Raw genomic sequence first — 26,872 nt, 5'->3', positions numbered from 1 at the left:
GAGATGGATTTTGTCTCTCAAACTTTATTCCCCATACACTGAGGCAGGCAGCAGCTTCCTGACAGTGTCTGCTGGGGCAGCTGGAAAGGGTGTGGGAGTGGAGGGCAGAAAGAGAGGATTTTGACCTCACAGGCTCTGCCAGCAGTGTCTGGAGGAGGAGAGATTCCAGGAGTGAGTGATGGGGAGGGAGGGGGCGGCTAGCTTTTCCATAAACATTCAGTGTGTTTTCTGTTTCACAATGAGAGACAGTTCTGGTTTGGAGGGATGGTTCCGGTGAAGGAGGAAGGGCATCTAGGAGAGGAGAGGAATGGCTGAGCTGTTCTCCCACTGGCTTCACTTCCAGATATCAACATGGGTAAAAGGCAATGCTGGCTGCCTGGGAGGGGGCTTGTCCTCCGCCTGGCTACCCTGGCTCTGACTCTTCTGCTGTGTCTGCAGCCCTGGAGATCCTATTACCCCAGCTCTGGGACGCAGCAAGAGGCAACTGATAGGAAGTACCCAAAGCAGTACCAGCCCCAGCCAGCAGAGGGCTTGTCCAGCAAGAGGCAGGTGACCTACATAAGAGCGAGCAGCAACCATCAGGAAGACATCCATGCAGAGAGAGCTGTGGAAACTGGACACAGCTCCTGCAAAGCCCTGCCAGCCGACCGGCTCAGGAGAAAGGTCAGTGGCACTGCAGACCCTGAACCTGGATGGGCTGAATTCTGGGGTATTGTACTGGGAGAACCTCTGCCAGCTTGAGACCCACCTTGTATTGCTTTGGGATTTTTCCAAACCTGTCCTGAGCACCCTGCAGCTAACATCTATGATGAATATGTGAGAGAAAATTTGCTTATGCTGGATTTTCAAGGTACAGAACTGCAGATATGGTGAAGAGCAGGTAGGCTGTGGGGTGCCCAGGAGAGATTTGGGAAGCCTGGGGTTAGACTGAGACGTGGGCTGCAGGTATTACACTGTGTGGAAGGACAATAACACAGAAAGACTAGTCTGTCCATTATTCCTTTCCACTGCCCACTTGCAGGAAACCTCTCCTTTTCCAAGTTGGTTCTAACATAGTAACGTAGTAGATGATGGCAGATAAAAACTTGTACAGTGTATCCAGTCTGCCCAACAACATAAATTCATTTTAGGGAAATGGGACTTGACATACAGCCTTTCTGAGGTTTTTGCAACTACCTTCAAAGCGATTTACATATATTCAGGTTCTTATTTTGTACCAGGGGCAATGGAGGGTTAAGTGACTTGCCCAGAGTCACAAGGAGCTGCAGTGCGAATCGAACCCAGTTCCCCAGAATCAGAGTCCGCTGCACTAACCACTAGGCTACTCCACATGGTATGTGATATGAGTTTGATTTGTTCTTGCCATTCTCACGGCACAGACCGTAAACCTCTGCCCAGCACTGGTTTTGCTTCCCAATTACCGGTGTTGCCACCCAATCTCCACTAAGCTTCTGTGGACCCATTCCTTCTAAACAGGATTCCTTTGTGTTTATCTCACGCATTTTTGAATTCCGTTACCGTTTTCATCTCCACCACCTCCCGCGGGGGGGGGGGGGGGGGCATTCCAAGTTCTGTCTTTTTGCTTCTCTATCATCACAGCTAGGTGAAGACATAAATTCCCATATTTGTCCAGCCCCAGGCTCCCACCCGTGCCTTACCTCCAAGCTTCATCATATTTTTAAACAGCTGTCTAAACATCCAGGTCACCTGGGTCCTTCCTAGTCTTACTGAATGATACTTGGACACCCCCAATCTGCCAGGAGCAAACCCAGTTAGTTTCTGTGTGCTGCTGGTACCAGTGGAACTAAAATAAACTTCCTGACATTTTTCTTGAGTCTGCCCCCCTTCAATCTCATTTCATGTCCTCTTGTTCTACCACCTTCCCATCTCCGGAAAAGGTTCGTTTGCGGATTAATACCTTTCAAATATTTGAACGTCTGTATCATATCACCCCTGTTTCTCCTCTCCTGCAGGGTATACATGTTCAGGTCAGCAAGTCTCTCCTCATACGTCTTGTAACGCACAGACGACTGACGAGGAAAGCCCCATGCTATCAGTAAAGAATGAATACAGCATGGATGGCTGAAGAACAGATCTTCAGAGCAGGAGTCACACTGATACATGGATTTGTTTACTTTATTCACATGACTACTGTTGAATGTTTTTACCTCTACCCTTGATCTTTAATTCCTGAAATGAACTGTAGATCTACTTCTTATAACTTATCCTATATTTTCTGTACTTAAAATGCAATAATACTCTGTAATTCTCATTCCGGAAATGGCGATCGCCATTACGGCATAATGTAAGTGACATTGAGCCTGCAAATAGGTGGGAAAATGTGGGATACAAATGCTGCAAATAAATAAATAAATAAAAATAGCACGGACAGTTGTACAGAAGGTCTTCTTCTGAGCCCCATACACATAAAGAATGAGCACAGCAAAGACAGCTGCAGGCATGATACCTTATAGTAAAGCATGAATACATAGTAACATATAGTAACATAGTAGATGACGGCAGAAAAAGACCTGCATGGTCCATCTAGTCTGCCCAAGATAAACTCATATCTTGAATTTGTACCTGTCTTTTTCAGGGCACAGACCGTACAAGTCTGCCCAGCAGTATTCCCCGTCTCCCAACCACCAGTCCCGTCTCCCATCACCGGCTCTGGTACAGACCGTATAAGTCTGCCCTCCCCTATCCTAGCCTCCCAACCACCAACCCCTCTTCCCCCCACCTGCTCCGCCACCCAATTTCAGCTAACCCAATTACAGCACAGATGGCTGTAAAGGATAAGTGTCTTTTTGTTAGGCTGAAATCAGGGTGTGTGCTGCTTACAGAAAACCGCTTTTCCTTTTAGCTATGATCATTGCCTTACTGCTTCATTTAGCATAGGGCATCTCTGTCTGATTGCTCTGCAGCCTCTCTTTGTCCTGAAAATCACAGAGGTGAGGCTCTGCAAAGGGAAGAGAAACTAGAACAGACCTGAAGCTTTGTTCTGCCATGCTAGGAGTAGCCATGGCCCTCTTTCGTTTGGAAGCAAATGAGTTTTTACTGAAAGCTGTTTTCAACAGGGAACGATCAAGCCTAGGGAGCCAGCCTTAGTTCACCTGGGGAATGAGGGTGCAGAGAGGTTACAGCCTGCCCCGCCACCTCCTCCCTTACAACCACATAAATATTTTCTAATGTTAATCCTGAATCTATCTGCTCCTGTGGAGTATCACAATGTCACATCCAGTCTTAGAGAGCTTTGTAAAAGGTATTGAGAGATACACTGACTGACTGACTGCAACAAGCACCCAAAAGAAATTCCCTGCCACCAAGAGCTTACCATCTATTGGGGGTTGCAGGGTTCACTGTCAGTTAGTGAGGCCACAATTGGGGAGATCAGAGGGAGGACATGGTGGGGGGGGGGGGGGGAGGGAGTCAGAGAGATACAGAGATCGGAGCAAACACATCTGCAGGAGATGGAGAAAAATGGAAGGCAAGAGGGGAGAGGATGTCCAAGACAGGGGGGGGAGGGGGGAGGGGGGGAGATGCTTTGGATAAATGTGAACAGAGGAAAGGCAGGGGGTGCAGCCCATGCAGAAAGCAAAAGATTGGTGTGCAGAGCTGCGATCTCCCCGTTAACCTGTGCTCTGTTGACATTACAGCCCCGACGCTGGCGCATTCACCTGCAACCTTGGGCAAGTCTTAATCGTTCTCTGGGTGATGAGGCTTCCAGATTCCTTCGCTATATCAGCACCACACAGGTAGGTGCAGCTTTCTGTGGTGTTCTGTAATTCTTGAGTCCCTAGGACACGGCTCGCTCTGTTTGGATGTAAAGATTCTAAATCCTAGTGGAAGCATGTCAAGGTGACCTTGTGAGTGGAGGAGTGGCCTAGTGGTTAGGGTGGTGGACTCTGGTCCTGGGGAACTGAGGAACTGAGTTTGATTCCCAGCACAGGCAGCTCCTTGTGACTCTGGGCAAGTCACTTAACCCTCCATTGCCCCATGTAAGCCGCATTGAGCCTGCCATGAGTGGGAAAGCGCAGGGTACAAATGTAACAAAAATAAAATAGATACTATTGGAGATTCTACATGGAATGTTGCTACTATTTGTAGATTCTACATGCAATGTTGCTATTTCACTAGCAACATTCCATGTAGAAGGCTGCGCAGGCTTCTGTTTCTGTGAGTCTGACGTCCTGCACATACGTGCAGGACATCAGACTCACAGAAGCAGAAGCCTGGCGGCCACATTGGTGAGATCTGCAAGGGCCGACTTCTAGTGGAATAGCAACATTCCATGTAGAATCTCAAATAGTAGCAACAGTGGAGGAGTGGCCTAGTGGTTAGGGTGGTGGACTTTTTCCTGAGGAACTGAGTTGGATTCCCACTTCAGGCACAGGCAGCTCCTTGTGACTCTGGGCAAGTCACTTAACCCTCCATTGCCCCATGTAAGCCGCATTGAGCCTGCCATGAGTGGGAAAGCGCAGGGTACAAATGTAACAAAAATAAAAAAATAAATATGAAAATGTTGGCATATGAATGAGTGTAAACTACATGGAGAACCAATCTAAAGGTCAAACTAGTGAGCTGAGAACCAGAGAAGCCAGGGTTCAAATCCCCCTGACATTCATTGTTTCGATGGGTAAGTCGCTTCAGCCTCTAATGTCGCAGATTCACCAAAGGTTGTTAACATGTCGTGAGCAGAGAAGTCCATTGCATAAACTGAGCCTCTGCTAAATACCCAGCCCTGAGAGGAAGAGGGAAACAGCAATTCACCAAAATGGAAGAAGCCACGAGCTAAATCTAAGCAAGAGTTTCCAAGGACTCCACAACCACTTGGGTTTTCAGAATATCCACAGTGAACATGTATGAGGTAAATTTGCCTATACTGGATTTATGATAGGGGTGAAATGATCTGATGTATATTCACTGTGGAAATCCTGAAAGTCACTGGGCCAGGTCCTTAGTCCTTGCACCCCTCATTCTCTTTCACACCTAAATTTCAGCGCCATTTTTGCGCTGTCATTATAGAACACTGGCACTCAGTGCTAGTCTGTCATTTTGGCACACAATTCGCTTAGTGCATAAATGCAAGGGAGGGTATATGTAGGTGAAGCATGGGCGGGGCCGGGTAGGGCACCAAAAAAAACAGCACGCCAAGTTGCGTGCCACCTATAGACTAACAGTGGCGCGGGGATCCGCACCCAACTGAAACCTGCTGTAAATCCTCACCCGTAAATTAGTTGTGAATCCTCCCCAGATTATATAATACTGTGTGCATCCATAGTGAATGCCCCTGACCTTCTGCCCCTCCCAGGGCTGATGAGAGAGGGGGTGAGAGGGGGCAAGGTTCTCTCCGAGGAAGGCCCAGTGCTGGCGATCCAAAAAGACAGCTGTGTCGGCCGCAGGTTCTTCTTCCTGCCACGTCCTACCTATGCAGAAACAGGAAATTACTTCACAGGAGGCGGGACATGGCAGGAGGAAGGACTTATAGCAGCAGAGCACCTTCTCTTGTTCGCTGCTGCAGCAGGGGTGCGGCAGGGCGACAGGTGGAGTGGTGGGGGAGCAGTGGCAGTGGTGGTGGTGGTGGGGGCAGCAGCGGTGTGGGGGGGTGGAGGCAGGGCTCTAAAGATTGTCCCAGGCCCAGCTTTGTCTCTTGGTGGCCCTGGCCCCTCCCATGGCCACACCCCTTTATCAGTTGCGTGCTAAAGGATTTGTGTATGCATCTTTATAGAATCGCACTTAGTAAGATGTGCATGTAAATCCAAATTGGTGCTAATTAGCGCTAATTGGCTCATTACTCAATTAGACTGGGCACGCCCCCAAATCTATGCATGCAATTTTGAGCACAATATATTAAATCTAGGGACAACTTACAGAATAAAATGCTGCATTTTGGCAAGCATGGGTATAGCTCTATTGACGGTGGAATTGGTCACGCCAAAGTGTAGGTGCATAGACGCCAATTAACATTAATATCTGATAGCCAGATGCCGTTCTTGAATTCATAAAGCAGCACAGAGAGGGTCCAAAGTACAAAACAAGTCCAAGTATCAAAGAAAAGCACCAGGGGGCCTACAAAATCGGGACACAAAATTGAGTGGAAAGGGAAATGGGACTTGATATACCGCCTTTCTGAGGTTTTTTGCAACTACATTCAAAGCGGTTTACATATATTCAGGTACTTATTTTGTACCAGGGGCAATGGAGGGTTAAGTGACTTGTCCAGAGTCACAAGGAGCTGCAGTAGGAATCGAACCCAGTTCCCCAAAATCAGAGTCCACTGCACTGAGTTTGATTCCCACTGCAGCCCCTTGTGACTCTGGGCAAGTCACTTAACCCTCCATTGCCCCTGGTACAAAATAAGTACCTGAATATATGTAAACCGCTTTGAATGTAGTTGCAAAAACCTCAGAAAGGCGGTATATCAAGTCCCATTTCCCTTTATTCATATGTCTTGAACATCAGTTCCTTCCTAAATGACCTGGCAGGGGCTGTGTTTCAGTTCCATCTGTTCCAGCCCATAACCTCGGAGTTATCTTCGACTCCTCCCTCTCCTTCTCTGCACATATCCAACAAACAGCCAAGACCTGTCGCTTCTTTCTCTTTAATATCAGCAAGATTCGCCCTTTCCTCTCTGAACACACCACCCGAACCCTCATCCACGCTCTCATCACCTCTCACCTTGACTATTGCAACCTACTCCTCACTGGCCTCCCACTTAGCCATCTGTCCCCCTTTCAATCAGTTCAGAACTCCGCTGCACGCCTTATATTCCGCTTGAACCGATATACTCATATCACCCCTCTCCTCAAGTCACTTCACTGGCTTCCGATCAGATACCGCATACAGTTCAAGCTTCTCCTTCTTACCTACAAATGCACTCAGTCTGCTGCCCCTCACTACCTCTCTACCCTCATCTCCCCTTACGTTCCCGCCCGTAACCTCCGCTCACAGGACAAATCCCTCCTCTCAACACCCTTCTCCACCACCGCCAATTCCAGGCTCCGCCCATTCTGCCTCGCATCACCTTACGCATGGAATAAACTTCCTGAACCCCTACGCCAAGCCCCCTCCTTACCCGTCTTCAAATCATTGCTCAAAACCCACCTCTTCAATATTGCTTTCGGCACCTAACCTTTATACCTTTGTACCTTTCATGTAATCGTGAATGCCCCAAATTGACTACCCCTACTTGACTGACTCTACACTTGTCCATTAGATTGTAAGCTCTTTGAGCAGGGACTGTCCTTCTGTGTTAAAATTGTACAGCGCTGCGTAACCCTGGCAGCGCTTTAGAAATGTTAAGTAGTAGTAGTAGTAGTGCACAGTGCCTATGTCAGGGGTCTGTCAATGAAATGGTGATTTCTCGGAAGCAGCTAGGGCTATAAATGTGACAAGTTTGATGATTGCCCCACTTCTTACAAAACTGGTACCCTGAATCGTCCGATGAGACTAGAACCAGAGCTGCCCGTCCCTTCAAACTTTGATTAATGAATCAAAGCTTAGCTTCTTCCGAGAAATCACCATTTCACTGACAGACCCCTGACGCAGCCCGTGTTGGGTCATTTAGGAAGGAGCTGATGTTCAAGGTGTACGAATAAGGAGATTGTGTCCCGATTTTGAAGGCTCCTGATGCTTTTCTTTCACATTTGTTCTTGAATTCATGCTCAGTATGCTGCGTCTCTGCGTCTAACTTCGGCGCCTTAATACTTGTGTAAGGAATGACGGCGCCGTAGGGCTGTGAGAATGCAGTGGATTTCTGTCGCACTTGGACAGGCAGTCAGTGGGGATCCGTCTTTTTGCACTGCGGTGACACGACTGTGCTTTCCCATTCTCACAGATCTCGTGCAGACGTTTGGAAACTAATGGCCTGATGGGTCGCTCCAAAAGCGTGAAGAAACCCTGGACCATCTGCTTGGACGACAGATTCAGCCTAGCCCGTCAAGTCCGAGATCAACAGTGTCGCCTCTATTCACTGGGGTAAAGCAGCTCTGAATTGCGCCATCACGTGACCAGAGATAGGATTTCGCCCCCTTCATTCAACTGAAACAGCGCTTGCTAAAGTCTCCAATTATCTGTTCCTGGCCAGATCCAAAGGTCTCTATTCTATCCTCATCCTTCTAGATCTATCTGCTGCTTTTGACACTGTTGATCACAGCCTACTCCTTATTTTATTTTTTGTTACATTTGTACCCCGCGCTTTCCCACTCATGGCAGGCTCAATGCAGCTTACATGGGCAATGGAGGGTTAAGTGACTTGCCCAGAGTCACAAGGAGCTGCCTGTGCCTGAAGTGGGAATTGAATTCAGTTCCTCAGTTCCCCAGGACCAAAGTTCACCACCCTAACCACTAGGCCACTCCTCCACGCTGTCCTCACTTGGATTTCAGGGCTCTGTTCTTTCCTGGTTTTCTTCTTATCTCTCCCAGCATACCTCTAGTGTATACTCTAGTGGATCTTCCTCTACTTCTATCCCACGGTCAGTTGGTGTACCTCATGGATCTGTCCTGGGACCTCTTCCTTTCTCCATCTATACTTCTTCCCTTGGTACTCTGATCTCATCCCATGGTTTTCAGTATCATCTTTACGCTGATGACTCCAAGATCTACCTCTCCACACCAGAAATCTCAGCCAAAATCCAGGCCAAAGTACCTGCCTGCCTGTCTGACATTGCTGCCTGGATGTTTCGGTGCCATCTGAAACTAAACATGACCAAGACTGAGCTTCTTATCTTTCCCCCTAAACCAACCTCTCCTCCTCCCCCATTCTCTATTTGTGTGGATAACACTCTCATCCTTCCTGTCTCATCAGCTCGTAACCTTGGGGTCATCTTCGACTCCTCCCTCTCCTTCTCTGCACATATTCAGAAGTCTGCTAAAACCTGTCGTTTCTTTCTCTATAATATCAGCAAAATTTGCCCTTTCCTTTCTGAGCACACTACCAGAACCCTCATCCACACTCTTATCACCTCTCGCTTAGACTATTGCAACTTGCTTCTCACAGGTCTCCCACTTAGCCATCTCTCTCCTCTTCAATCTGTTCAAAATTCTGCTACATGACTAATATTCCGCCAGGGTCATTATGCTCATATTAGCCCTCTCCTCAAGTCACTTCACTGGCTTCCTATACGTTTCCGCATAAAGTTCAAACTCCTCTTATTGACCTGTAAGTGCATTCACTCTGCAGCTCCTCAGAACCTCTCCACTCTCATCTGTCCCTACACTCCTCCCCGGGAACTCCGTTCACTGGGTAAATCTCTCTTATCTGCACCCTTCTCCTCCACCGCTAACTCCAGACTCCGATCCTTTTATCTTGCTGCACCATATGCCTGGAATAGACTCCCTAAGAGCCAGTACATCAAGCTCCATCTCTGACTGTCTTCACATCTAAGCTAAAAGCCCACCTTTTTGATGCTGCTTTTAACTCCTAACCCTTACTCACTTGTTCAGAGCCCTTATTTTATCATCCTCACTTTAATATTCCCTTATCTCTTGTTTGTCCTGTTTGTCTGTTCTGATTAGACTGTAAGCTCTGTCGAGCAGGGACTGTCTCTTCATGTTCAAGTGTACAGCGCTGCGTACGTATAGTAGCGCTATAGAAATGATAAGTAGTAGTAGTAGTAGAATATAGTAACAGTGGTTAGCGTATCTGGGTTTTAAAAATGGTTTGGATGATTTCATGAAGGAAAAGTCCATAGTCTGTTATTGAGACAGACATGGGGAAGCCACTGCTTGCTCTAGGATTGGTAGCAAGAAATGTCGCTACTATTTGGGATTCTGCCAGGTACTTGTGACCTGGATGGACCATTGGTCTGACCCAGTATGGCTATTCTTGTGTTCTTATGTTCTTTTATAAATGAAAAAAGAATAGTCTTATCTATCCTAGACAAGACAACATCTTAACAAGCCCAGCCTTCTCAAACAGTGCTTGCAATTAATCAGATTGGAGTTGTTGATACTAACAGCATCTAACCCTGCATAGACCAATACACCTAAATTCCAGACCTGATTTCTCTTCTGAATACACGTCCATCATCATATCAAAGCTGCTGAATTCAAAATCCCTCCCTTCTAATCAGTTCTTCATCATTCCGTTTTCAACAGTCACTGGAGGGACTGGGGAAGGAGAGGAACATGGGTGAAAAGGGAAGCAGCGACTGGAGGGACTGAGGAAGGGAAGAAAGAGACTGGGGTGAAAGGGAAAGAGAGGGGCTCTGTTGCTGTCCTTAATATAGAGAGGGGGAGGGAGCCTGTCGCTCTCAATATACAAAGAGATGTGCTTCTCCTTTATCGTCCTCACTACAGAAGAATTCTTTTGCTGTCCTTAGTATACAGGGGGAGATCTGTTGCTGTCCTTAGTTTAGGGATGCTGGTCTAAACCGCGATGTGGTCACTGCTGTTGTCCTCCTTCACTATTTAATTTAATTTAAAGAAGATTTATTTCAAGGTGAATTACGAAACCAGTTGAACCAGGTAAATCACAAATTACACAATGCGCACGACATATCTTACAATCATACAAATAAAAATTTCTATTCTATAACTTTGTATTGCAAATTACTAGGTAAGCCGCATTGAGCCTGCATTGTGTGGGAAAGTGCGGGGTACAAATGTAATAAATAAATAAATAAAAGGTCAACAACATTTTAAACCTCTAAGAAATTAAAACTAGGGAATATAAAAACCAAAGGGTTGGCTCTTGTCTTGTGGTTCACGTTTCTTTATCCTCAGAACCAGGGTCCCTGTTCTGTTTCTCCAACTGCTCAGTATCTCTTTCCTTATTCTTTGACTTAGCATTGCGCTGGTTCCTCGTTCCAGAACAAACCTTCATAAGAACAGTCATACTGGGTCAGACCAATGGGCCATGTAGCCCAGTATCCGGCTTCTGATTGGCCAATCCCGGTCACAAGTACCTGGCAGAAACCCAAAGCAAGGGTCGATCCATAAGCAACCCCTATCTCTTCTTCCGACTTCTTTACTCCTCCTAGCCAAAGTTCTTGATCCCCTCACTGAACTTGGTGCAGTAGGTCAGGGTATCGAAGGCAAAAACCTTTCCTTTCACTGTGTGGTACAATGGCCAGGGAAGCAGCAGCCAAAGGCAAAAAATCAAACAGGACTGGAGTTCTATACCAATCCAGGTATCCCTCCCTTTCTTCTGAAAAATTCAGTGGGTATTTACAAGTCAAAGTTCAGTATTTTATCAGGACCACTGGAGGTCTCTGTTATCCACCTAGATGTTATCCACAGGAGACTCGATGTAAACACAGAAGAAACAAATGTCTGCCAGAATATACAGTGTATAGTAGAACAGCGAAGATGACTCAAGAATCGGTGGATGACGCTTCAGATGAATAAAACTGTTTATTAAATAATGTACAGGACTCGACACAGCTGTGTTTCGGCTGACTAGGCCTGCATCAGGAGTCTCTTGTACTAAATAAAATCATCCACTTGAAGTATTTGTCGCCGTCGTTAATGAATAAGAAAACATCAAGCGTTCTGTGCGCTGAAATATAGCAAAGACTTTTGCAAGCAGTGATTAAGCTTGTAGCACGGAGCACTGGAAGTTTTCTTATTCATTGACGACGACGATGACAAATACTTCAAGTGGATGATATTATTTAGTACAAGAGACTCCTGATGCAGGCCTAGTTGACCGAAACACAGTTGTGTTGAGTCCTGTACATTATTTAACAGTTTCGTTCATTTGAAGCGTCGTCAACCGATTCGAGTCATCTTCACTGTTCTGCTATAAACCATAGAAGACTCTACATATGCTCTTCTGTGTAGGTTAATGGTCTCTCCTTCCTGATGCCCCAATGCTCAAAACTCCGGCACTGTATGGAACAGCGCTGGAGTTTACCGCCACAACAGCGCCCAAGAATAACTCCCTCATGCTCGAAGCTAATAGTATACAAATGAAATGTCCTATTAGCTTCGAGCATGAGGAAGTAAATCGGGCAGATGGTGTCTGGCGCATGCGCTGATGAGTCGTATGTGCCAGAGAGGAGGAGGGAAGGAGAAGAAGTGCCAATGGCATCGAGACATCCCACAGCCCCCTCACATTCCCGCAGCTTGGTAGTGGGACAGAAGGAGACAGGGTTGGGGTGAGACAAAAGAAGAGGGCCATCTCCCAATGGGAAGTAAAGTGACTCTCTACTCAAAGTTTGGCTCTTTCATTTACAGGTTTTGGTATTTTTTTTTTTTAAGTAGCTGAAGTCTCACCATGTTACGTTTAACATCAGGTCGTTTTTGCTTGCATGTCATTGGCCCACGGAACCTTCTCCTGCCTCTAAAGCACCCTAATGCCAGCTCGAGCTGGAGTAGGATTTGGAGCGCTACGGTTGCCCTTGCATTGTCCGCAGTTGTTGAAGCATCAGCGCGAATAACAAATGACCCATATTTGCATGAATCAGCATGCTACTTATGCTGGCGGCGAGCGCACATGTTCCCACAGTAGGGGTTTTTCACCATATTTTGCCGGTAAACGCGGTCGCTAGTCCAGCGCTAACGGCCTCTAGCGCCTGCATTTATTTTTGAGCATCAGGGCATGAGTGCTTGAGATGTCTGCAGCATCTTAAATCTGTCCTGACCTGCTCTCAGAAGGCTGACCTCCAGGAGGTTCTTAGAACCCGTGGAAATCATGAGATGTCTGTATCCCACACGTCTACAACTAAGGCACTAGGGAGTGCAGGGAAGAGCCACATACATTTTGCCTCACATCTCTTTCCTCAGCTGCTTGTTTCATGATCCTACATTGTCTATGTAACCAGCCGTCTAGGACTTCTCATCGTGTGTGTTCTGTGGCAAACTGGGTTGTTTTCTTTTTTCTGTCGGAGAATCTTGCAGTCTGCCAGGTTTTTAAGCATTTTGATTTACGACCAGTTACTAAAAGAATTTACTTGGCCAATTATCCTAAGCAGAGGAGATCAAACAGTGAACTGCGAAATTCCTGAGTGTGTGTTAGGACTAAGATCAACCCAATGTACTGAACTGAGCTGCTGCTTCTCTCCCCTGTCCATAAAGGTCTTGGCATTGAGTGTTGTACAGTGATGGACACTACAGGGTCGGCTTAATCACTAGCTGAGACTAGTAGGCAGTCACTTGGGGGGGGGGGGGTAAACAGAGTAGCTGTAATCAAAGTGGAAAAAATATTATTATTATTATTAGCATTTGTCTAGCGCTACCAGACGCACGCAGCGCTGAACACCTGATACAAAGAGACAGACCCTGCTCAAAAGAGCTTACAATCTAAATAACACAGACAGACAAGACAGTTAGGGGTGAGGGAAGTAATGGGTGAGAAGGGAGGAAGGGACAAGGGGAGGGCAATTGTGGCTAGGAGCTAAAAAGCAACAGTGAAAAGGTGAGTTTTCAGATTTGAAAACAGGTAGAGATGGAGCTAGACGTATAGGTCCAGGAAGTCTATTCCAGGCATAAGGTGCCTCGAGAGAAAAGGAGCGAAGCCTGGAGTTAGAAGTGGAGGAGAAGGAGGACGACAAGAGAGATTTGTCAAGCGAGCGGAGTTCACAGGGAGGAATGTAGGGAGAGAAGAGAGCGGAGAGGTAATGGGGGGCTGCAGAGTGGATGCATTTACTCTTTAGGATTTTAGGATTCTAGAATGTTGCTACCCTTTGAGATTCCGCATGGAATCTTGTTACTCTTTAGGATTCCAGAATGCTGCTACCTTTTGAGATTCCGCGTAGAATCTTATTATTATTATTAGCATTTGTATAGCGCTACCAGATGCACGCAGCGCTGAACACCTAATACAAAGAGACAGTCCCTGCTCAAAAGAGCTTACAATCTAAATAATACAGACAAACAAGACAGTTACAGGTGAGGGAAGTAATGGGTGAGAAGGGAGGAAGGGACAAGGGGAGGGCAATTGTGGCTAGGAGCTAAAAGCAGCAGTGAAAAGGTGGGTTTTCAGCATAGATTTGAAAACAGGTAGAGACGGAGCTAGACGTATAGGTCCAGGAAGTCTATTCCAGGCATAAGGTGCCACGAGAGAAAAGGAGCGAAGCCTGGAGTTAGCAGTGGAGGAGAAGGGGGACGACAAGAGAGATTACAGACACACACCCAATGCTTGTTACAAGCCTAATATTACACACAGAATTAACAGTATGTCATCAAATACACTGTTATATAATATAACAAAAAACCAACATAAATCCCTCTTGCAGCCTGACCCTCCTTGCACTCTCACCAGGGACCTGGAACAGAGTAAATTTGTAATATCTTACCCGTACATAACAAATAAATCTCTATAACTATCTGACCCTCCCACAACAAAATACAAAATCAAAATTATACTCTCCTCCAAATTCAGACAAGTAACTATCTTCCCTTTCCTAATTCCCCCTTCAACTGCTGGCTAATTTCTCTCAACCAACAGTAATATCCTGAACCGCCTTTTCTCTCTTTTTGCAGACTCGGAGCTCAGGATAATCAGTTTGAGGTCAGCATGGCTGAGGGAGGATGTGATGTTCACCGCTTTGAACCCAGTATCAAGCTTAGCCATGTACAGCAGGGGCAGCATCTCTGGTACCATCGCCTGGCCATCGACTGGAGGGATCCAAATCCATCTGTCTCCATTCGTAAGGTCCACAGCAGGATCAAAACACTGGGCACCATCCTGAGTGAGTTTGGACACTGGAAGGTGAGACCTCATCCCATGTCCTTAACTCAGGGGCATAGCCGTTCGGCATCTCTCCTCTCCCCACCCCTGTACCTTTTAAAGCCTTAATGTCTTTGCCAGCAGTGATTCATACTCGCTGTATACACCAGCCTTGAGGCTTCCCTCTGATCCAGTGGCATAGATACGGGGGAGCCTCATGGGCCTGGGCCCCCTCACCTTCGGCTTGGGACCTCTTCGCTTTCTTGGCTGTCAGGGATGCCAAACATCTCCTGCCTGAGTCATGCCTGTAGCAGCATTTAATTCAGCAGGCTCACTTCGGCTGCTAAAGCCGACTCTCTGTCTCTTACTGAGCATATGCACCTGCTGAATTAAATACTGCTGTAGGCACAACTTAGGCAGGAGGCTTCTTCGGCTGGCGAGACTTGGCATCCCTGCCAGCAAAGGTAATATTTTATTGCAGCAGGTGACAGTGGCTGTGTGTATGGAGGGGGGGGGGAGGTTGGGGGAAGAGGGAGAGAAAGCTAAGTTACTTACCTATAGCAGTTGTTCTCTGAGACAGTGGTGTTCCTTGGTCGACTGACACCTGGGACAGATCACTGCTGCGCACCCCCCCCCCCCACACACACACACACACACAGCGCATCACCTCCAACCTTCTCCTCCCCTCATTGCATTGGTGTTACCTCCTGGGGGTGCTGGGAGCAGCTGTCGGCTCCCTGCCCCAGAACAGGAAATAACATCAGAGGGAGCAGGGAACCGGCAGAGCTCACATCAACGTGTCTGCTCTTTGCACCCTCCCCCCCCCCCCCCCCCCGCAGCGTGCACCTAGGATGCCATGGCATATATCCTCGCATGTGAGTGACATCATCCACGGAGTCTGGTGCAGACACTGCCAAGTGTTGTGCCACTTTAAATCTTTGAGGCAATGCCCCCACTGCCTTCCCACCCAGTGCTCAAGCATGGGACCAGAGGTACAGTACTAAAAGCTACGAAGACAACTCCAAAGGGAGACAGAAGGGATGTGAGAATATCCTTACCAGGGGCGTAGCCAGACAACAGATTTTGGGTGGGCCTAGGCAAGAAGTGGGTGGGCACCAAATGTTCTCCCCTACCACTACCAAAAGACATCTCAGCTGACAGGAAAATGCTTCTTTCCACCTTGGCAGTCTGCAGCAGGCATGCGCTGAAAACTGAACATGCGCAGGTGCCAGTATCGTGGAGAGTAGCATTTTCATTACCATCAGGGGGAAGTCTTCGGCTGGTAGAGCTTGGGATCTCCACCACCTACCGCTAAACGTGTGCTACTGTTGGGTGGGCCTGAGCCCTACGTGGATGGGCCCTGGCCCACCCAGGCCCACCTGTGGCTACGCCACTGATCCCTACTGTCCTCAAAGAACACCTGCTACGGGTAAGTAACTTTGCCTTCTCTGAGGATGAGCAGGCTCATCACAGAAGTATAATGTTGTACGTAAGCAGACAGTGAGCCTGGTTGACTGTATCTCCCATACGTATACTCAGGCTGGGTTGACCCTTCATGGCTGGATCACTGCTCACAGTGTAAAAGCCATGGCGGCTTCGGCAGCCCATTTTTGCTCTACCTCTACTGAAGACATTTGCAAGGTAGCTACGTGCTGGTCTAGCCACACCTTCACTGCAGTCGTATTTTAGGTGGGACGGCCAGTTTGGACCAACAGTCCTGCAGAACCTTTTTACTACTTGAGTGCCAACTCCACCCTCTGGCCCTTTTCTCCCACCAGGTTCACTGTCGACAGACTTAATCAATTGTTTCAAACTACTTTTCATTTTTTTTCAATACCTTTCAGTAGAACTTATCTTAAATGTGTTCCCAAGTAGGGATCCTCTCCCTTAGCATGATACCATGTTTCGTTAATCTGCATCAGGATCGAGACACGTCAGCCTTGTTTTGTGTTTTATAAAATATACTCCGAAACGGTGATACTCTGCCCCATCCTTGGCCAAATTCCTCGCCTACTCTACAAGTATGCACCTAGGAGGTCTTCTACTAAACAGAATTGCATGCTATCTGCATTATTCTTTCGTAAAAGACCCCCTATTTGCATCACCAGGCATGATCGAATTTTCCAAGAAGCTTTTTACATGTCTAAATCAGTGATCTAAAACCAGGCTCACTGGAATTAAGTGAGAGTTTAAGCTGCCTGGGCAGGAGTGCAGTAGATGGCCCTTGTAAGCGGGAGTCTTCCCTTTTTGAGAGGGGGGCGATCAGAACTGCACACGGTACTCGTGATGATACTCTCGCATAATCCCTAACATTAATTTGGCTTTTTTAGCAGCCGCAGCATACGGCTGAACATTTCGACAAATTATCCACAGTGACTCCAAGATCTTTTTCTTGGATGGTGACACCTAACTCAGAAGACAGCATTTCTTTCCGTGCAGCTTAGATTCATTACTCTATGAGCATCTCTTTGTACTTTGGCCACATTAAAACTGTGATCTGCCATTTAGATACCTGGTATCACAATGTAGGCACTAGTTCTGCAGGATGTGAGCTAGGGGTTTTGTTGGTTTTTTAAAAATAAAGATACATAAGCTAAAAATAGACACTTTCCTGCTCTATTTATCTAGGGGATGGGACTTGATATACTGCCTTTCTGTGGGTTTCCATAGTATATTCAGGTACTTATTTTGTACCTGGGGCAATGGAGGGTTAAGTAACTTGCCCAGAGTCACAAGGAGCTGCAGTGGGAATTGAACCCAGTTCCCCAGGATCAAAGTCCGCTGCACTAACCACTAGGCTACTCCACCAATAAAACTAAAATAGGACCAGATTGCAAAGACACGAAGAAACTATACCAGCTCATAAACAAACTACTAGACACCACCCCAGTCACTACAACCAACACAGACATCCCATCTGCAGATAAGCTTGCCATATATTTCAATGAAAAAATTGTAAGCCTACGCAACACACTACGTCAGGACAATACCGACATCGAAAACTTCATCGATGGTTTGGACCCAACCTTTGGAGAATACCCAGCTGACCGAACCTGGTCAAACTTCGCTCTCCTCATAGTCGAAGCAGTGACCCAGGTGATTAGAAGGTTCTCCAATACTCACTGTAAACTGGATATCTGTCCCAACTACCTAATAAAATCCGCCCCTGACCGCTTCACAGCAGACCTCACATCCCACCTAAACTACATGCTTCAGCATGGTCTCTTCCCTAAAGAAAATGGCAACATCCTACTCACCCCGATACCAAAAGATACCAAGAAAGAAACAAACGAAATCACTAACTACCGCCCAGTAGCAACCATCCCACTGGCAGTCAAACTGATGGAAAGCATGGTAACCAAACAACTCACTGATTATCTATACAAATTCTCAATATTACACGAATCACAATCAGGATTTCGCCCCCACCATAGCACGGAAACAGTACTAATTACTCTCCTAGCTAAATTCAAGCAGGAAATAGCAATAGGAAAATGCATACGTCTCCAATTCGACATGCCTAGTGCATTCGACATAGTAACATAGTAGATGACAGCAGAGAAAGACCTGTACAGTCCATCCAGTCTGCCCAACAAGATAAACTCATATATGCTACTTTATGTGTAAACCTGACCTTGATTTGTATCTTCCATTTTCAGGCACAGACCATAGAAGTCTGCCCAGCACTAGCCCCGCCTCCCTCCACCAGCTCTGCCACCCAATCTCCACTAAGCTTCTGAGGATCCATTCCTTCCGAACAGGATTCCTTTATGTTTATCCCACACATTTTTGAATTTTGTTACCGTTTTCATCACCACCTCCCACAGGAGGGCATTCCAAGTATCCACCACTCTCTCCATGAAAAATACTTCCTGACATTTTTCTTGAGTCTGCTCCCCTTCAATCTCATTTCATGTCCTCTAGATCTACCACCTTCCCATCTACGGAAAAGGTTTGTTTGCGGATTAATACCTTTCAAATATTTGAACATCTGTATCATATCACCCCTGTTCCTCCTTTCCTCCAGGGTATACATGTTCAGGTCAGCAAGTCTCTCCTCATACGTCTTGTAATGCAAATCCCATACGATTCTTGTAGCTTTTCTTTGCATCGCTTCAATTCTTTTTACATCCTTAGCAAGATATGGCCTCCAAAACTGAACACAATACTCCAGGTGGGGCCTCACCAAGGACTTATACAGGGGCATCAACACCTCCTTTCTTCTGCTGGTCACACCTCTCTCTACACAGCCTAGCAACCTTCTAGCTACGGCCACCGCCTTGTCACACTGTTTTGTCGCCTTCAGATCCCTCAGATACTATCACCCCAAGATCCCTGTCCCTGCCTGTACATATCAGACTCTCACCTCCTAACACATACGTCTCTCGTGGATTTCGTTCAAGATCTGCACGATCGTACACAAAATCATTCACGCAGACCCCCCAATCTATATGCTGAACCTCGTGGACCTGCCTCCCAGAAACGCAAAAAGATCAGCCCACAAATTTCTCAATCTACACTTGTATTAAAATACAAGCTGACACACGCCACTACCTTCTCTTACATGAGCACGCAATTATGGAATGCATTACCCACAACCCTGAAAACCATTGACGAAATAACTAACTCGCAAATCCCTGAAGACACATCTCTTCAACAAAGCCTACAAAGAGAACCCATAACCTTACAAAACTACCTCACCAACCCACCCAACTATCAAAATCCACTTTCTATCATATCTTACTTAACACCTTCTTCTCTCTTCCCTTACTTAATCTCTGTATATGACTAATTGTATCTGATATCCTGGAATGACTATGTCATAACAAAACTATGTAAGCCACATTGAGCGTGAAAATAGGTGGGAAAATGTGGGATACAAATGCAATAAATAAATGCATCACTTTGCATTTCTTCGCATTGAATTTTAATTGCCAAACCTTAGACCATTCTTCTAGCTTCCGTAGGTCCTTTTTCATGTTTTCCACTCCCTCCGGGGTGTCCACTCTGTTAAGTAACTTGAGGAGAGGGGTGATATGAGTATAATGGTCCAGACGGAAGATAAGACGCGCAGCAGAGTTCTGAACGGATTGAAGGGGGGATAGATGGCTAAGTGGGAGGCCAGTGAGGAGTAGGTTACAGTAGTCAAGGCGAGAGGTAATGAGGGAGTGGATGAGAGTTGGGGTGGTGTGCTCAGAGAGGAAGGGGCGAATTTTGCTGATGTTATAAACCCCTAAACCCCTTCATCTATGCAGACGATGTCACAATATGCATTCCCTACAATTTAACATTGCTTCTAGGTCCAGGACCTGTTGTTTAGTCAGCCTGTGTTTCCAGCCTAGTTGTAGTACGGACCTCCAAGTCTGAGGTCCTTTGTAGGCCGGAATCCTGTGCCAGGCAGACATTATCAAGGCGTTCATGTGCCTCTTCCGGCCTGTCAATGATTTGCTGTAATTTCTTGTCCAAAGCTGCTTCTTTTTATATCTTTTTAAAGGTGTAATCTTTGTATACAGTACTCTAAATGAGGTCTCACCGTGCTGGATGTGTGTGTGTGTTCGAGAGCAACTGTTTGGATGTGCATTTAGATAACCGATTCATGTCTCTCTGTTCCTCAGCTTTTGCCTTTATAAAGTTAAGTGTTTTATGAATTGTTAATGTGCTTAATTTTGTCAAGTTCCCAGTATGTGCAGACCAGGTCAGTACTCTGCAACTGTCTATGCTGGCCTCGGGCCCTTAAAAAAATATGTATATTCAGCAATGCTGAATGTATAAATGGACCACAGATTACCAGTAGCTATCCAGTTTAAACTGGTTAGTTATGGAGATAGCAGCTGAGTATGACAATGATACGCAGAGCTAGGTGAAATGCCCTCATTTCAGGTCCTATAGCACTGCTGAATGTTCTCCTACTGGCTGGCTGCTTTTGTAAACGTGCTTGAGGAAGTTGTCTTTTCTAAGAAGGGGATGGGCAACTAACTTCCACCTCCTCCTCCTCTTCCTTTTGTTGCAGATTGACGTTCTCAAGGTAGATATGGAAAGTGCCGAGTGGAAGATTCTGGAAAACCTGATTCTGGAGGAGACTATTGAACAAATAGGACAGCTGGTGCTTGAGATCCATCTGCACTGGCCTGGATTCCAGGTTAACGGGAATGACAGCAGCGTGGTTCGGTACTGGTACAGCCTCCTTAAAGAGCTGGAATGCAAAGACTTCAGACTTTTCTACATTCACACGGACCTCTCCAAACCACAGACGTTTCTGAGAAAGAAAATGCTCAATGCAAGCAGCTGTTACACGCTTAGCTGGGTGAATGGCAAGTGGACATAAAACAAGCATGCCTCGGCATGCAGTGAACCATATCAGAGGTGATATTCCAAAGCTGGGAGTTAGGGATGGGTGATCCACCTAGGTGGATGAACAATCAAATCCCACGGGAGTGAATACAGAGAGGGAAAAGTGGGAAGTGGACCAATAACTCCAGAGACTGGGACAACTGAGTCAAGCAAGTCAAACTTTATTTCAGACTCGACACATCTTTTGAGTTGTTTTAACAGTTTTTTAATTATTATCATCTATTACTTGTTTCCACAGTGTTTTGGAAGTGTCATGTTGATCACACTACTTTCTGTTTTTTTATCTTTGCCCTCGTAGCAGATCTAGTTTCTCCACCTTTGTGGTTTTTCCCCTAACTTCAGGAGTTAACCAGACAAATCTTAAAGTTTTCAACTTCTGGCCCTGCCAAATGGTTACAGAAAAGCCCAGGGTGGCCCAGCCCAATGAGCGAGATTTACCAATCTCAACAAGTGAGACTCAAGGCCAAGTGAGATTTTTCAGGCAGTGTATCTAGTGTGTAAATCAGTCAGCAGCGGGCAGAATTAGATCCCAATATTCAATGCTGGGCTGTATCCAGGCGCTGACATTGAAGATCAGTGTCTAACCAGATGCAGCTCTTTTCTGGGCCCCAGTTTATATAGATTTGGGATCCAATTAAGCCCCCCCCCACCCCCTCCGATACAAAGACCAGGCCTCCTCCCCCTGGTGGTCCAGTGAGGCAATGGGAGCCAGGGCCAAACACCACTCACTTCTGCCCCTAGTGGCTCCATAGTAAAAATGGTTGCCACAACCTCTAGAGTGAGTCTCACAGTACTAGTGAGTTGTATCACGTGACTCCTGCTACACCTGCTACAGGTTGCGACAGACATGTCTACTACAGAGCTTCTAGGGGTAGGAGCAAGTGGGGCTCATAAGAACATAAGCAATGCCATACTGGGACAGATCGAGGGTCCATCAAGCCCAGCATCCTGTTTCCAACAGTGGCTAATCCAGGTCACAAGTACCTGGCAAAATCCTAGAACAGCACAACAGATTTTATGCTGCTTGTCCTACAAATAAGCAGTGGATTTTCCCATCTTAAAAATGGCTGTGTTACTTTTTCCAATCCCTTAGACCTCACAGGGAGGGGAAACACCAAAAATAATAAGAAAGAGAAATTAGACTCCGTTAGGCGCACCCAAAAATTACCTTTATTGGTATCTCACAGAGCCAAATACAAATAATAGTTCTCTCCCTGGAGCAGGTTGTCAGTCAGCAGCGCGCATCCTGAATAACAAAAGACTGCTCAGCTAACACTGTCCCGGACATTACATATATACTGTCATAAGTTTCGCTTTCCCAGAAATCATGTGATTTCTGCCAAACTAGAATCAGAAAGTAGCCTCTGCCATATATGAGTATATCAGTCTCTCCTGACGTTGTGTGCACATGCACACTTGGTGGCCATTGGCTAATAAGTTATCTGTTCTTCATGCACATAGAACAATACCCCTGTGTCCTCTCTCTGTGGTTCTTAGGCTAACTGTGTCCTCAGTCTGTCTCCTAGCAACTGCCAAGGTTACATCCACCTATATGAAAGACATGTTTTCAGCAATGTGTTATCACTGAAGTGTGTCATTCCTCAGTCCTGAGAAAAGCACTGTATGTTGCAAAGATGCTAACTTGTTAGGCTAACTTGTGAGAACCAAACTGAGGCCTTAGTACAGGCCTTAGCCCTTAGTAATAGGCATAACATAGGAAGGAATATACATGGCTTATAGACATTTCTTTTCACAAATTATCCAAACCTTTTTTAAACCCTGCTAAAGTTAACTCCTGTCCCCCTCACACCAATGTATCACCAGGGAGGAAGGCAGGCTTGGAGGGTGGGGTTAGGAAGGGGACCAGAGCTTGCCAGGGTGAGGAGGAGGAAGAGTAAATCACTGTACATAGCTAAATGGAAAAAAAGTTAGGCCTAATTTTTACGTGGTCTTGTGTGCCCAGTTAGCTGTGCAGGTGGCAGCATTGAATAATGCTGGCATCCATATAACTTGCGACTCCTCCCTGGCTCTGCCTCCTCAATACTCCTGACCTGCCCACTTCGGACAAGCCGGGTGAGTGCCACTGAATACTGACAGCTAGGCAGGCACAAAACAATTTAAACAGGCAGGAGGCTCATTTAAAATTGCTTTTAATATCGAGCCATCTAATTTTATTTACGTTGTAGGCGGCCTGTGTGTTGTTCTTGTCCACTTCACTTCTTCTACACCTGCCTATGCTTATGCCTGGAGCATGCTAGTGTATTGGGGGGGGGGGGGGGGGGGGATAAGGAGGTTTATTTGCACTGCCCCCACCAGCTTCCTGTTAGAATCAGGGCAGCTCTTCTGGGACCCTCTGGGATAATAAGCAAATGACGTTTTCCTGTCTCTGCCTGGTGACACAAATCACAGTCAAAGCCCACAGCTGCAGTTTGTTAAAATAATCTTTTCTGTGTCCTCTCTCCCAAGATCACCCCAGAATGTGTATGCTTAGTCCGGGACACAATAACTGACAATTCTCTCAAGGGACTTGCTCTGCCCCTCAGCTCAGAAACACAGCCCGTCCTCTCTCTTCCTACTGCTTTTCACTTTCTTTTCTGTTCCTGTGGCTGGGATCGCTGCTTTTTAACATATTTATAAATGACCTAGAGAGGGGAGTAACTAGTGAGGTAATTAAATTTGCTGACAACACAAAGTTATTCAAAGTCATTAAATCACGGGAGGATTGTGAAAAATTACAAGAGGACCTTACGAGACTGGGAGACTGGGCGTCTAAATGGCAGATGGCGTTTAATGTCAGCAAGTGCAAAGTGATGCATGTGGGAAAGAGGAACCCGAATTACAGCTATGTAATGCAAGGTTCCACGTTAGGAGTCACCGACCAAGAAAGGGATCTAGATGTCGTCATTGTTGATATGTTGAAACCTGCTGGGGCTAAGAAAGCAAATAGAATGTTAGGTATTATTAGGAAAGGAATGGAAAACAAAAACAAGGATGTTATAATGCCTTTGTATCGCTCTATGGTGCAACCGCACCTCAAATATTGTGTTCAATTCTGGTCGCCGCATCTCAAAAAAGATATAGTAGAATTAGAAAAGGTGCAGAGAAGGGTGACAAAAATGATAAAGGGGATGGGACGACTTCCCTATGAGGAAAGACTAAAGCGGTTAGGGCTCTTCAGCTTGGAGAAAAGGCGGCTGAGGGGAGATACGATAGAGGTCTATAAAATACTGAGTGGAGTTGAACGGGTAGATGTAAAACATTTGTTTACGCTTTCCAAAAATACAAGGACTAGGGGGCATGTGATGTAGCTACAAAGTAGTAAATTTAAAAGGAATCAGAGAAAATTTTTCTTCACCCAATGTGTAATTAAACTCTGAAATTTGTTGCCAGAGAATGTGGTAAAGACGGTTAGCTTAGCAGAGTTTAAAAAAAGGTTTGGATGGCTTCCCAAAGGAAAAGTCCATAGACCATTATTAAATTGGACTTGGGGAAAATCCACTATTTCTGGAATAAGCAGTGTAAAATGTTTTGTACTTTTTGGGGATCTTGCCAGGTATTTGTGACCTGGATTGGCCACTGTTGGAAACAGGATGCTGGGCTTGATGGACATTCGGTCTGTCCCAGTGTGGCAATACTTATGTACTTACTACTGCTACTACTACAAATCATTTCTATAGCGCTACCAGTCGTATGCAGCGCTTCACAATTGAACATGAAGAAAAGACAGTCCCTGCTCAAAAGAGCTTACAATCTAAATCAGGACAGACAGACAGGACAAATAAGGGATAAGGGTAGGACAGACAGATAGGACACATAGGGAAAGGGACTATTGAAGAGAGGAAGACAAGATAAAGGTTACGAGCAGGTGACAAGTTAGGAATTAAAAGCAGCATCAAACAGGTAAGGCCTTTAGCCCGGATTTGAAGGCGGCCAGGGATGGAGCTTGACGTAATGGCTCACAATTCTGCATCTGTCTCCTCTATGTGCTTCAATCTCTCCATTCAACTCCTCTACTCTCACTCTTAATTACAGAGAGACCTCATCACATGCATTAACTTTTGTCTGGACAAGTGAACCAGCTATATCTGAGAAAAGTTAAAAAAAAAAAAAAAAAAAGTAAAATGTGTACTGAGGGCATGATTTAAACTTTCAGTCAGATGACACCAATATTCAGTGCCATCTGGTTAAAAGTAATCAGTTAAGTCTGGTTGGGAAAATACCTGTTTAAAGTTATCCTGATAAGTACATCCAGTTAACGATAACCAAGTAGATTCAAAGCCGCTGACAATTAGTTTAGTCTGTAAATATCCAGATAATCAAATAAGTTACTGGGTTAACTGAATATCCAATGGCTCCACATTTTCAAAAGGTTTTGTAAATAGTTGCACAGGAGATAAGACTAGGTCCCTGTTGCAGAGCAGCCCTTAATATCTGTAAGAATTCATAGCTAAAAGAAAGACTTGTGTCATTGCACTAGCCTAACACAACAGTTCATAAGTACATAAGCATCGCCATACCAGGTCAAACCGAAGGTCCATTATGCCCAGTATCCTGTTTCCAATAGTGAACAATCCAGTTCGCAAGTACCTGGGAAGATCTCGAAAGAGTAAAACAGATTTTATGCTGCTTATCCCAGGAATAAGCCATGGATTTTTGTGGAAGTGCTCAGAGAAACAGCGGGCAGGCAATGGTCAATTTCTTATTTCTTTCTGCACAGTGAAAGATTTGCATGATACAAAAGATGCTTCCTCTAAGGAACTGAAGATGCTTTTCAGTGTAGTCCCTGGAGACTGAGGGTTCACAGGGAAGGAATGTCTGTACTTGGCAACTGGAGGATGTTTATGTGAGCATTGTCCCTGGATCTGTACAACAGTAGAGAAGAACAGAAAAAGACCAAAAAGCCCCTCCAGTTTGCCCAATTCTTACTGTTCACATCAAGGCTATATTTCACTTTCCAGTCTTAGAGCATGATCCACTTAGGTCCTTCTCTAGGACAGATTTCCTCTCTCATCTGTACATCACACCCAGCAGCCTTTCCATGTCTATCTGCAAAGCTTTGTAATAAGAGGGGAGAAGTGCTAAGTGGTTAAGAGAAGCAGACTGAGAACTAGGGAAAGCCAGGGTTCAAATCTCATATTCTCCCATTATTTCTGCACTTGTACCCCACATTTTCCAATCAAATACACAGAAAATATAAATACGCAACAAAACAAGCCAAAAGGTCATACTACAAAACCAAACAGGAACAGATCACAAAGACACAAAGAAACTATACCAACTTGTACATGAACTACCGGACACTACCTCGGTCACCACAACCAACTAAGACATCCCATCGGCAGACAAACTTGCCAAATACTTCAATGAAAAAATTGTAAAACTGCAAAACAATCTTCTTCAGAACACTGCCGAGATTGAACATTTCATCAATGGCTTAGACCCAACCTTAGGAGAATACCCAGCAGATCGAATCTGGTCATAATACGCTCTCCTCACTGCCGAAAAAAATTGGCCCATGCGATTAACAGAGTCGCCGACACTCACTGCAAACTGGACACCTGCCCCAGTTACCTTTTAAAATCTGCCCCCGATCGCTTCATAGCAGATAGCAGTCAAGCTGATGGAAAGTATGGTAACCATTCTTGCTGAAGTTTGCTGAGCTCCTCTTTTATACTAGCAAACTGAAGACAGATGGGACAAGCCTTAAGTGTCCAGATGGCGTGCCTTGGAACTAAAGCACCACAGTTATTACACAGAATAAAAGTCATCTTGATTGCTTGGAATGGGTATGAACAGGTGTATTTATGCTAGGGTTAACAGTCTGCAAGACTGGCTGTAGATGAATGTATATATATGATATGATAATTGGGTTGTCTATATATGAATAACAAACCCTGGGGAGGGTGG

At 45.8% G+C, this 26,872-nt stretch overlaps 1 protein-coding gene across 1 annotated transcript; it reads left to right on the top strand.

Annotated features, from left to right (window-relative positions):
- Positions 1-612: 612 nt before the first annotated feature.
- METTL24 (methyltransferase like 24) lies at positions 613-21,050 on the top strand. Its single transcript, XM_030199208.1, has 4 exons — positions 613-663; positions 7,838-7,977; positions 14,428-14,656; positions 20,625-21,050. The coding sequence occupies exons 2-4, from the start codon at positions 7,871-7,873 to the stop codon at positions 20,937-20,939; spliced, it is 651 nt and encodes a 216-aa protein (XP_030055068.1). The 5' UTR covers positions 613-663; positions 7,838-7,870; the 3' UTR covers positions 20,940-21,050.
- Positions 21,051-26,872: the final 5,822 nt, after the last annotated feature.

The sequence above is a fragment of the Microcaecilia unicolor genome, chromosome 3, assembly GCF_901765095.1.
Source record: "Microcaecilia unicolor chromosome 3, aMicUni1.1, whole genome shotgun sequence".
NCBI lineage: Eukaryota > Metazoa > Chordata > Amphibia > Gymnophiona > Siphonopidae > Microcaecilia > Microcaecilia unicolor.
Note: the sequence above shows the minus strand (reverse complement) of the source record. Positions and strands in the feature narration are given on the sequence as shown.

Coding starts and splice junctions, on each gene's coding strand:
- METTL24 (XM_030199208.1), top strand. CDS start 7,871: ATGGGTCGCTCCAAAAGCGTGAAGAAACCCTGGACCATCTGCTTGGAC. Junction 7,978..14,427: donor TGTCGCCTCTATTCACTGGG/GTAAAGCAGCTC, acceptor CTCTTTTTGCAG/ACTCGGAGCTCAGGATAATC. Junction 14,657..20,624: donor GTGAGTTTGGACACTGGAAG/GTGAGACCTCAT, acceptor CTTTTGTTGCAG/ATTGACGTTCTCAAGGTAGA.